The following is a 12,560-nucleotide window of genomic DNA, read 5'->3' on the forward strand; positions in this document are numbered from 1 at the left end:
GAGGCAGAGCGAATAGCATTTATTAAGCACAGAAATACACCATGCTACTGCCAAGTTGCTTGCAGTCGACTGACTGACTCTTCTTCTTCTTCTTATTTGAATTTCCGGCAGAGTAGACGCATCGAGGCGTATTACTGCCCTCCGCAATTCTTTTTATGGGCTCTTCTTCTTCTCCTTCTTCTCCTTCTTCACCTTCTTTTTCTTCTTCTACTGGACCCCGTCATCACCTACATTGTCCATTGGAGTGCAGCTACTGCTGCTACTTCCTGTCTGAGCCCCCCTCCGCGGGACCCACCTTGCCCCCTGCTATCTTATCCTGGGCTGCTTTGTCCCTCGCAGCCTTGTCCCTCGCAGCCCCCTCAGCCAATTCGCTATACACCACCTCCCAGTCCAGACCTTCCAATCCCAGATGTTGAACCGCTATCCTAACAATCATCTTCACCATCGCTGTTTTACCCTTAGCCTCTGCCATACCAGTAACTACCCCTGCCACGAAGGCCACAATACCTAATTTCTCCTCCCTTCCCCTCTCTCTTTCCACCTGCTCTACCCTCACTGCCAAATGCCCTCCTTCAACCCCCTGCACCCTTTCTTGGCTACCGTGTCCTGCCCTGCTAACCGCCCCAGCATACGTCAACTTACCCTCCCTTCTCTCTCTCCGATCCGCGACCTCCTTCATCATCACCTCGCACCCCCTAAACGCTACACTATGCTCCCCACCACAACTACAGCACTTCGGCTTCACTCCCTCTCCACACTCCCCATATTCATGTTCCCCGCCACACCTAGCGCACCTCAGCCCCTTCCTACACGTGGTAGCTATATGGCCAAACTCCTGGCACCTATAGCACCTAAGAGGATCATGAACAAATTCCCTAACCCTATACATCCTATGCCCCACAAACACCTCCCTAGGAACAACCCCACCCTCAAACGTAATCACTACCGTCCCCGTCACTGCCCTCTCCGCTCCCCTCTTCATCCTTTCTGCACTCTTAACTATGCCATTACGCCCGTTCTCCTTTAGCTTTTCCACCAGCTGCTCTACTGTAACCTCGACCGGTACCCCAGCTATCACCCCCTTACACCCCCCCCCCCTCTTCTCCCCTACTCTCGCCACCTTACTTATACCCACCCCCCCAATGCCCCGCATCGTCCTAGCCACCTCCACCTGCCCCTCACTACCACACCCTACGGCCAGATTCCCATCCCACAAAACGTTCACGTACTTTACCTCTCCTAGTCGCGCGGCAATGAGTTTGGGCCACTCGAGCCTACCTACCTTCCCCTCACCCCTCTCCCCCTCAAGCCTGACCACTATATGGATCACTTCCTCTTTTGCCACATCTTTTCCAGCACCCTCGTCTCCCGGCCCACTTGAGCTATCGTCCCCCACTTTCTTCCTCTTCCCCCCTTCTCCCCCCCTCTCCTCCCCCCTACTCTCACCCGACCCCTTACCCTTGCCCTGGCTATCCCCATCGCTGTCGTTCCTCCCCATCTGTTTCTTCCTCTTCTTCCCCGCCGTTTCCCACACCTCTTTCTCAATCTCTTCTTTCTCACTCTCCTCCCCACTATACTCCATTCTGTCACCACCCGACTCCTTCCCTTTGCCATCCTTACCCCTTTCGCTATCTTCCTCGCCCTTCTCACACCATTTACTTCCATCACGATCCTCCCAATACCCTGGGTAGCCGCTCACAGGCCGGGGCCACCAATCGCAAGGCCTTCCCTGTTCCTGATCTCTCCCAGCCACTTCTTCCGCATCCCACCACCGACTACTGCTCCCACGCATGTCTTCGCTGCACAGTTCCGACGGACACAGACGCCGCCACTCGGCGCATCTCTCCCAATCCATCCTCCCACATGAACAGGCCGCACTTCTGTCTTCCTCTCCAAACAACAGCCGCCCCCCACGAACATACGGCATGGCCTGCTTACTCCCCTGTTGAATATATACTGTACACAAATATTCTAGAATGTTTGATTATGACATCATACTGTGACATCACAAATGTTCTAGAATGTTCTATTATGACAGAATTGCCGAATACATATATACATACACAAATGTTCTAGAACATTGGTCATGACATCATAAGGTGACATCACCCATGTTCTAGAACGTTCGGCTATGACATCCTCACAAACGTTCCAGAATGTTCGGCGGACATTAGTTCCGTTGGTGAATTACGTACCATTACAATCACTACAATATAAAAAAGAACACATAGCAGAACAACATATGAATAAGACATAAAAACTAATAAAAGGCCTTTCTAAAAAGGTAGCACTAGCATGCAATCCTGTATAAAATACTACATAAAAACAAAAAGTAGTATTTTCTCTTACATGTATGGTACATTTTCCGAATCTTCCTTTTATAGTTCAGAAAAAAGAGAGAACTGTTGTAAAAAAAAAAAGAAAAAATTGTTTACAAAAAAAGGAAAAAGGGAACTACAAATCCCAGAGTGCCACGGTGGTAAACCGGAAGTCCGTGTTGCAGAAAATTGGCGCTGATCTATCCGGGTACTTCATTCTCTTCTTCCTTTCGCGCCGGCAACTGGAGAACGGTGCGTCCATGTGCGCATTGCCTGGGAATAATTGATAGACCACTAGAAGAAATATATAGAATCCGCGAGACACAACAACAGACGTTTTGCTATGGATGCCGACGCTTTGATCGAGGCCCTTCGGGGCACCATGGACCCGAACCTACGCGAGGCCGCGGAGATCCAGCTGAACGAGGTAAAGAGAGACAGACTTGTGGTGGTTTAATGGTTGCTTGGCCGGCCGCGGATCAGGGCCTCAACAACATCAAGATGGTTGTGATCAACGCAGAGACTAGATCTGCTGCTATCGTTAACTTTGACCGATCGCCTTCAATATTGTCCACCCGACTTGTTGTCTCTAATCACACCATGACTTGGACATATAACGTTATTAAATTGAACAAATTAGCTACTTTTTTATGTTGACGTCGGATGACAGTAGCTCTTTTTGCTAAAGTAACGGGTTGAGTTAAAGGGAGCTAGCTAACGCTAATGTTAGCTTGCGTGGCTACTACTAGCTAACGTCACTAAGCTAAGTGTTAGCCAGTTAGCGCGACACAACTAACAGTTCCTTTTAAACATCTAAAACGTGACTCGTTTGATAACAGATTTTTTTTATTATATATAAATAGCTCATAAGCCACTAGCGAGACTAAACTACTATTATGAACGGTGGATTAGCTAACGTCATGTACTGTACAGTACGGTTATGGATAGCTAGCTGTTAGCTGCTGATGTCTCCACTTGTTCCAGTTGTTGGAACATCGAGCCAGAGCTGCTGCTCACGTGTCATTGTGATGAGCCCAGCACTGTTGACACTCACTGCCATATAGCTCAAGTCAGCTAACTAATATACCCGTCTAGCTAACTAATATATACTCGTCTAACTAACTAACAGCTAAACGTACCCGTGGTATTTAAGGTGATCGTGGCATGTTTTTACAAAATGGCTAACTACACGATTTATGTTGCGCTGGTTACCTCCTAGCTTCAATGTCACAACAGCACTGGTATCCCAACGAGTTAGTTAAATGTATAATATTATTATAACCGCTACGCGTTATTGACAGTTAATAACAATAATTAATGGGTGGGTCTGGACGCTCGCACAGTGAAATAATTGGCTTTGCTTAGAGGCCTTGCTGCACAGAATGTTACTGTAGTTATCTGTCTTCCAACATGGTAGCATCACATGTAACATGGCAATCATTGTTTTGTGAATAGATGACACATAGAGGCCTTGAATGTTAGTGTAGTTCTCTGTCTTCCAACATGGTAGCCTGTAACATGGCAACCATTGTTTTGGGAATAGGTGACACATAGAGAGGCCTTGCACAGAATGCTACTGTAGTTCTGTCTTCCAACATGGTAGCCCCCTGTAACATGGCAACCATTGTTTTGTGAATAGATCTCGCATAGAGAGGGCCTTGCACAGAATGTTACTGTAGTTCTGTCTTCCAACATGGTAGCCTCCTGTAACATGGCAACCATTGTTTTGTGAATAGATCTCACATAGAGAGGGCCTTGCACAGAATGTTACTGTAGTTCTCTTGTCTTCCAACATGGTAGCCTGTAACATGGCAACAATTGTTTTGTGAATAGATGACACATAGAGAGGCCTTGCACAGAATGTTACTGTAGTTCTGTCTTCCAACATGGTAGCCTCCTGTAACATGGCAACCATTGTTTTGTGAATAGATCTCACATAGAGAGGGCCTTGCACAGAATGTTACTGTAGTTCTCTTGTCTTCCAACATGGTAGCCTGTAACATGGCAACAATTGTTTTGTGAATAGATGACGCATAGAGAGGCCTTGCACAGAATGTTACTGTCGTTCTTTGTCTTCCAACATGATAGCATGTAACATGGCAACCATTGTTTTGTGAATAGATGACACATGGAGGCCTTGCACAGAATCTTAGTGTAGTTCTCTGTCTTCCAACATGGTAGCACTAGCATGTAACATGGCAACCATAGTTTTGTGAATAGATGACACATAGAGGGCCTTGCACAGAATGAACAGAAAGAAGCATTTTGTATAAAAGTATTCTGTACTTCTGTATGACAACTAATAAAGAAACTTGAAACTTGAACTTGAATGTTAGTGTAGTTCTCTGTCTTCCAACATGGTAGCCTGTAACATGGCAACCATTGTTTTGTGAATAGATGACACATAGAGAGGGCCTTGCACAGAATGTTAGTGTAGTTCTGTCTTCCAACATGGTAGCCTGTAACATGGCAACCATTGTTTTGTGAATAGATGACACATGGAGGCCTTGCACAGAATCTTAGTGAAGTTCTGTCTTCCAACATGGTAGCCTGTAACATGGCAACCATTGTGTTGTACATGGCAATGGAAGAGACAAGTTATGGTGGATGCAAAACAACGGTTGCTATCAACAAAAACATAATTTGGTGTCTATTACTGGATAATGTAAACAAGTCAACGGTTAATTAACAAGAGACAAGAGGGCGATGTTACAAAACCAAAATAGTCATAACAACAGACATAATACACTATTTGAGTCATTATAGGAATAGCCGTATGATTACCGGACTCATAAGTGGTATCTTTCATGTTTTGTAAGTTTGATTAATGGCTTCAATGAAAACGGAGATGGTCGCGAATACTACATTGACCAAGACAATGACGAGGGATACAAATGTCAAAGTAATTGTGCTCTTGTGATTGTACAAAGATTGGTGAGGCTTATGGGTATTGTAGTAGTTACCATGGAAATGAGTAAAGATGACACACTTCAAGTTAAAGCCTCCCTTGAGAACTTCCATAATGGATAGGTGAGATAGATTGACCCATGGGCAGGGCTCTACAGTGCGACCATATTGCTTGCATATGCCCCTAGAAATATGTCTGTGCGAACCGGAAAAATCAATTACTTGCACGGTGTGCAAGTGAAGATTACAGCCTCAATTGTGCTTTTTTCTCCGCTGATAATCGTTCAAAAACTACAAGTCCCACATTGCATTCAAGCCAACGGTCCAATCACAGTAGAGTGACGTGACTGGTTTAAAAAAAAAAGGGGGGGGGGAAATGACCAATCGGAAGCTCTAATTTTCTCTTTTACTTCCTGAAAGTCCGCCATTGCGATATGCGAGCGATTTCCGAGACACAAGAAGTAACATTAAGTTAATGTAACTTATTCTAGTCTTACCAATAGCAATAGATTTGAGAACACCTAGATTTATCGATAGCAATACAATAGTAATATAACGTTAATGGTTACAAAACGAATGCCTTGCTTTGTTAATCATAACATTGATGCAGTAGCGTATGTCGTTGTGTTGGCTGTAACTGACAAGAGAATAGCACCACTGTGTACACATTAAAATTGCGATAATCTATTCTAACATTTTCAAATCGATGCAGTTGAATTTTCCCCTAGGATCGATGCATTGCGATGCATTGTTACACCAAGTCACTGGCCCACTGTGTATGTGTGTACAGCTAACTTGGCTAGTGTTATCAACAGCAGAGGTGGGCAATAGGGTCCAGATGCAGCGCCGGACGGCCGGAGTGCAAGCGGTGTGACCAGGGACCGAAACTAGAGAGCGCCACCCGCCATTTGCGCTCAGTTTTTACGTTTGGCGCCTCACACTGAGAGGCCTGACCGCCGTGTGGCGGGCAATCAAATAGTCATGTGAAAACAGAAAATCATGATCCAATTCTTTAGCGGAGTTCTCACTCGCTGTCTCAGCACAGACATGCAGCACCGCGCACTGCTGCTGCTGCTCCTATACTCCCCACCTGTTTCTGTATGCCTGCATGTAAACAGAGGCTATTGCCTCAGACAGTCACCGTGACATTAGTCTAGTCAGAGGGACCTCCGTGAGATAACGTTAGCTACCGTTACAAAATGACCCAGTCAACTATTCACTTTTAGTTTAATACATGAGGCATTGTGTAACGTTATCCAGCCGGCTAGCTACGGATAGCTCCCGACATAAACAAATACTCCAGCAATAGTCCAGTGCATAATACCTCCGTTGGCTAGGTAGCTCACTAGTCACTACGAAATGTCGCAGTAAACTAAATGGTTCACTGAGGCGTTGTCCCAACGCCATCCAGCAGTAGCTACAGAAAGCTCCTGACATCAATGTCCTACAACATGCGTATTCGAGCCCCTGGCTTACATCGCATGAGGGCTGCTGACTAGGGTCCAGGTGCAGTGCAGGAGAATCCTTTCATGCTGAATGTAAGAGTTTAGGGTCCAGCTGCAGCGCCGGAGAATCCTTGCTGGAGCTGGAGGCCACTCGAGTATACACAGACGGTGGAGCTGTTTGCAGACAGCGAGGTGGCGATGTCTCGCAGATATTACAACTACAAGTATGATTATATAATATATATATATTTTATTAAAAAAAATATGTTTTTATATAAAATAATAATTATTTTTTTAATCAAAAAAAAGTTGGCAGGTAAGAAATATGCTTGGCGGGTAGATTCTTCCCATCTACCCGCCACTGGCCGGTGAGTCAAAAAGTTAATTTCGCTCCCTGGTTGTGACGTAATTGGCAGAATCGACTGTCAATCAATGGTTACCTGACACGCAAACTCATAAACAATGTTTCTGTACTGGAGGTGTACAGTATTTTACAGTAGAGTGACGTGACTGGTTTCATGGGAAATAAAGCAAATGACCAATCGGAAGCTCTCATTTGCAGGCCTGTACACTGCGATGATATCATCGCGAATTGCCCCTTTAATTGGCCGTTGCGATTGGTAAATATTATCTGGGGGCGGGCTTGCGAGTAGTGCTTTCAAGCCTTGGATTCGCATTTCACTCCTAAATTATCCAAGGCGTATGATGACGCGATGACGTCACTCACGCGAGCTGAGCAGTGAGCACTCAGCAGGTATGATCAGCGGGAACAATCGACTGAGCACTCACTCTGATAGACTGGCTGACTGTCTGATTTAGCTATGAAGAAAAGTTAGTATTGCTTCATATTTTCGTCGCGTTCGACCTCCTATAGTGAGCCGAACTGAACTGAACTCAGACACACGGAGAGAGCTGCGGCGTCTGCTCCTCCTCCAGCCCTCTCGCACCCGTGGCTGTTGTAAACACTGGGACCTCGGTGAGCCTGCCAGCCGGCTAGCTACTGATAGCTATCAACAAATGCTCCAGTAAGTCTAGTAGTCGGGGACCGAAACTAGAGAGCGCCACCCGCCATTTGCGCTCAGTTTTTACGTTTGGCGCCTCCCACTGAGACGTCTGAGCGCCGTGTGACGGGCAATCAAATAGTCATGTGAAAACCGAAAATCATGATCCAATTCTTTAGCGGAGTTCTCACTCGCTGTCTCAGCACACATGAAGCGCGCACCGCGCACTGCTGCTGCTGCTACCCCCTCCCCACCTGTTGCATGTAAACAGAGGCTATTGCCTCACCGTGACGTTAGTCTAGTCAGTGTGGGACCTTCGTGAGATAACGTTAGCTACCGTTACAAAATGACCCAGTCAACTATTCACTTAGTTTAATACATGACTTTGAGGCATTGTGTAACGTTATCCAGCCGGCTAGCTACGGATAGCTCCCGACATCAACAAATCCATCAGCAATAGTCCAGTGCATAATACCTCGGTTGGCTAGGTAACTAGTCACTACGAAATGTCGCAGTAAACTAAATAGTTCACTGAGGCGTTGTCCCAACGCCATCCAGCAGTAGCTACAGAAAGCTCCTGGCATCAATGTCCTACAAGCGTCCTGCAAGCTACCTACAACAACAACATGCGTATTTCGAGTCCCTGGTTTACATCGCATGAGTGAGGGCTGCTGACTAGGGTCCAGGTGCAGCGCCGGAGAATTCTTTTGCATGCTGATTCTGAATGTAGCGTTTAGGGTCCAGCTGCACCCCCGGAGAATCCTTGCTGGAGCACTCGAGTATACACACAGACAGTGGAGCTGTTTGCAGACAGCGAGGTGGCGATGTCTCGCAGATAATACAACTACAAGTATGATTATATAATATATATATATTTTATTCAAAATAATAATTATATAAAAAATTTTTTAATCAAAAACAATCGATATAAATAATGGTAAAATTGTTATTTAAAAATTTGCCCCTAAAAAATATTTTTTGCCCCTAAATTTCTCATTTAGGGGCAAGTGTGCCCCTAGTGAAAAAGCTTAGCGTACAGCCCTGATTTGGCTTGTTTACTTCCTGCAAGTCGGCCATTGCGATCAGGGCTCTGATTGCGATATGCTAGCGTTTTCCGAGACACTAACTTATTATAGTCTTACCAATAGCAATAGATTTTAGAACACCTAGATTTAGCAATAGTAATATAACGCTAATGCAACAAAACTAATGCCTTGCTTTGTTAATCATAACGTTGATGCAGTAGCGTATGTTGTTGTGTTGACTAGCGGACATAACAACATAACACTGTGTACACATTCAAATTGCGATAATCGATTCTAACATTTTCAAATCGATGCAGTTGAATTTCCCCTTAGGATCGATGCATTGTTACTAGGGATGTCCCGATCGCCTTTTTTTGCTTCCGATCCGATCCCGATCATGTGATTTTAAATATCTATCGATCCGATCGTTTCCGATCCGATCTTTCACATTAGTAATCAATTTTGACGCATTTCTGTCAGAAACTGGCAGAGCGAGACAAGCCCATCTGTTGCCTATAGTCCGGGGCGCGAGCGCAGAGGCTTTTGTTATTACATTCACCCTGAGAAATGTGCTTCTGCTTCATATGAGAAATATTAAAAGTTTCAATATATGTTTGCACATTAGTATACATTCAGTGTTCGACTTACGTAATGGTCCATTCTGGTCTGAAACGCCGACGATAATCCTCAGTCACGTTATCATCCAGGTGAAAAGTTAGTCTGAAAACTTCGCCTCCAGCCTGTCCTCCTTGCAAACATTGCAACTGGCTTGACTTTCTATTTTAAAATGCTTAGTTCCAAACCTCTGACATTAAGTCTAGCTGCTCAAGTCAGTGGATATTAACCGTGTTTCGGGAACGACGTGTTGTACTGTTGTTGTGATGTGGAGCGTGTAGCGTGTAGCCAGTCTAAATTAAAGGGAATGTGTTTGTTGCAACGGTGTAAATTAAAGGGGAATGTGTTTGTTGTGGACAATTATTCTGCTCTGTGACAATAAATACATTAATGATGATATATTATATGTAATTTAAAACCAAAACTAAGGCCTCCGTATGAGTTTAAGACGTGGACATGGTCATGTTTGGTGAATAAAATTTTTCTTTTTTTGACTTTTTATTATTTTTTCCCGATCCCAGAGCCTCTGAAAAGCACGTGATCGACGCCGATCACGTGATCGGATCGGGACATCCCTAATTGTTACACCCCTACACCAAAGTAACTGGCCCACTGCAGGGCTGTACGTTAACCTTTTTTGCACATAGCACTGGTAGTGTTGTCACGATACTGGAATTTCGACTTCGATACGATACCTTGAAAAGTATAATAATAATAATATATATATATTTTTTTTTAACAAATTTGGCTTTTGTTGCTGGTAGAGAGAGAGAGAGAGAGACTGAGACTGAGAGAGAGAGAGGGAGAGAGATCGAGAGATCTCCGGAGCTATACTCGGAGCATTTATTAACGTTACATTTTCAACAACATTGCTGCTAATTGGACACTTCATGGAGGCGGGGTAACGTTGTGTCGAGTTCATGCGTGTACTGGTGTAGGATGGGCTCCGGCTCCGCTCGACCTAACGTTGGAAACGGGGTAGTTGTGTCGAGTTCATGCATGTACTGGTGTAGTGGGCTCGGCTTGACGTTACTACGTTTACATGAAGTAATAGGTGGCCAGCTAGCTAGCATTAAGCTAACGGAGGAACGACAGCTAACGTTAGCTAATAATAGCGTTGTTTACAAACTGAAGACAGGGCTGCGCTGCCCGGCTGTGAGGGGGAGGAGGCTGCAGCAGCTTGTGTCTGTTGCTCTGAGCGAGGAGGAGGAGGAGGAGGCGGAAGGGCAAGGCTCTGGCAGCGCGTCTTGTCTGTCAACAACTTGCGGGAGCAAGCCAGCTGGTACCGATACTGCAGAAAGTATCGGTACTTCGGGAAATGAGTATCGAAGCCGTTTTAAATATTCAGTATCGATATTTATCGATACTTCGTTATTTTTGACAACACTAAGTACTGGTGCTACAGAGGTTGATAGTTTTGTAGCACAGGCCAAAATCTTGTAGCACAAGTATAAAACGTGTTATATTTGTAACAGTCACAAATGTGCCTATTGTGTTATTTAGTTGCAGTGCCATGTTTGGCTGTCATTTTCATGCTGACAAGTTGACGTCACACAGCCAGACACGTTACGTGTAAGGAATTATGGGATTTGGTGTTGGGTGTATGGACTCTACTAGGGGTGGGAATCACCAGTTTCATCACGATACGATATAGATTCTTTGGACAACAATACGATATTTGCTGATATATGATACGATGCAGGTGCCTGCAGGGGAGGAAATTAGGCCTCTTTACTCGCCAAATGCGAGTATTTTTTACGTTTGGCGAGTGATTCATGAAGAGCACTCGCCAGTCTGGCGAGTACTAGTAATTACAAAACAAAACAAAAAAATCATTCTGCAATCTGCTGATTCGCTCACTGGCACAAGCCGAAATCTGACTCCCCCCTTGATTCTTCCCATTTGTGCCTCATAATAATCCGACCATAACCAATGAACATCATCGTTGTACAGATGCGCTCTAAGCTCCTCCAATGAACACTCGTTTTCTAGAAGATGTCGCGCATCTAGGGGAAGTGGACAGATCACTGCGCGCAGACCTACAAACTCCTGTCACCGGCTTGACAACGTAGACACACTTAGACAAAAACACATTGTGGATGAAAATAATTGCATGTAGAGTCGTCGCTTTCGGATATCAGTGCGGTCTGACATGGGGACGAACAACAGCACACGACGTTCTCCTTCGAGTCGGATGAGAATGACAAGTGGACGTGAGGCTAACCAGCATTAGCCGGCTAGCTACCTAGCATCAAGCTACCATAACGCGCATTCAACATAGTGGACTATACTGAGCGGCTTTGCTTAAATGCAGCCGAGTGACATTTTATTATTACCGGGTTTCCCCCCATATCACCACTCGCCCATATGCCCTTCACAACGGTGATGTTGTCATACACTTGGCATTCAGAATACACCTGCTGAACCCCTAGCGTTGTCAACTTGTCATGCGATTCGGTTCCAATGTATTGTCATCATACAGCACAAGTACAGTACAACCCGAATACGTTTGGTATCCAACCAGAGTGCAAATGTAACAAGTCAAGTTCAAGTTGTTTTATTTAGCTATTACATTACAGTGAAATGCTTGGTTCTTTCACTGCCCAGCCCAGTCCAACCTAGACCAGCCCAAACCAGTCCAACGGCCCAACCTAGACCAGTCCAACCTAGACCAGCCCAACCTAGACCAGCCCAACCCAGTCCAACCTAGACCAGCCCAACCCAGTCCAACCTAGACCAGCCCAACCCAGTCCAACCCAACCTAGACCAACCCAGTCCAACCTAGACCAGCCCAGTCCAGCCCAGCATCTTTCACTGCCTAGTTCAGCCCAACCCAGCCCAGCATCTTTCACTGCCTAGTTCAGCCCAACCCAGCCCAGCATCTTTCACTGCCTAGTTCAGCCCAGCCCAGTCCAGCCCAGCATCTTTCACTGCCTAGTTCAGCCCAACCCAGTCCAGCCCAGCATCTTTCACGGCCCAGTTCAGCCCAACCCAGTCCAGAATAGTTCCCTCTTTCATGTTAATATGTGATATCCCATGTGCTGCACACAGCAGCATCACACCTGGACAAGAGGCAGGGGAACTATGTGAGAATGCTATTCATCGACTACAGCTCGGCATTCAATACCATAGTCCCCTCCATACTCATAGCCAAGCTCAGGGACCTGGGCTTGAACTATGACCTCTGCCAGTGGGTCTTGGACTTCCTGACTGGCAGACCCCAGGTGGTGAGAGCAGGCAACTTGATTT

At 45.6% G+C, this 12,560-nt stretch overlaps 1 protein-coding gene across 1 annotated transcript in view; it reads left to right on the plus strand.

Moving 5' to 3' along the window:
* Positions 1-2,528: 2,528 nt before the first annotated feature.
* Positions 2,529-12,560, plus strand: part of ipo7 (importin 7) — a 108,339-nt gene continuing 98,307 nt past the window's right edge. Inside the window, exon 1 of the mRNA XM_084308865.1 lies at positions 2,529-2,745. Within this exon, the coding sequence (XP_084164991.1) occupies positions 2,662-2,745 (84 nt within the window). The 5' untranslated portion in view covers positions 2,529-2,661. The remainder of the gene's footprint in view (positions 2,746-12,560) is intronic.

Source organism: Notolepis coatsorum (assembly GCF_963971535.1).
Source record: "Notolepis coatsorum genome assembly, chromosome: 2".
Lineage (NCBI taxonomy): Eukaryota > Metazoa > Chordata > Actinopteri > Aulopiformes > Paralepididae > Notolepis > Notolepis coatsorum.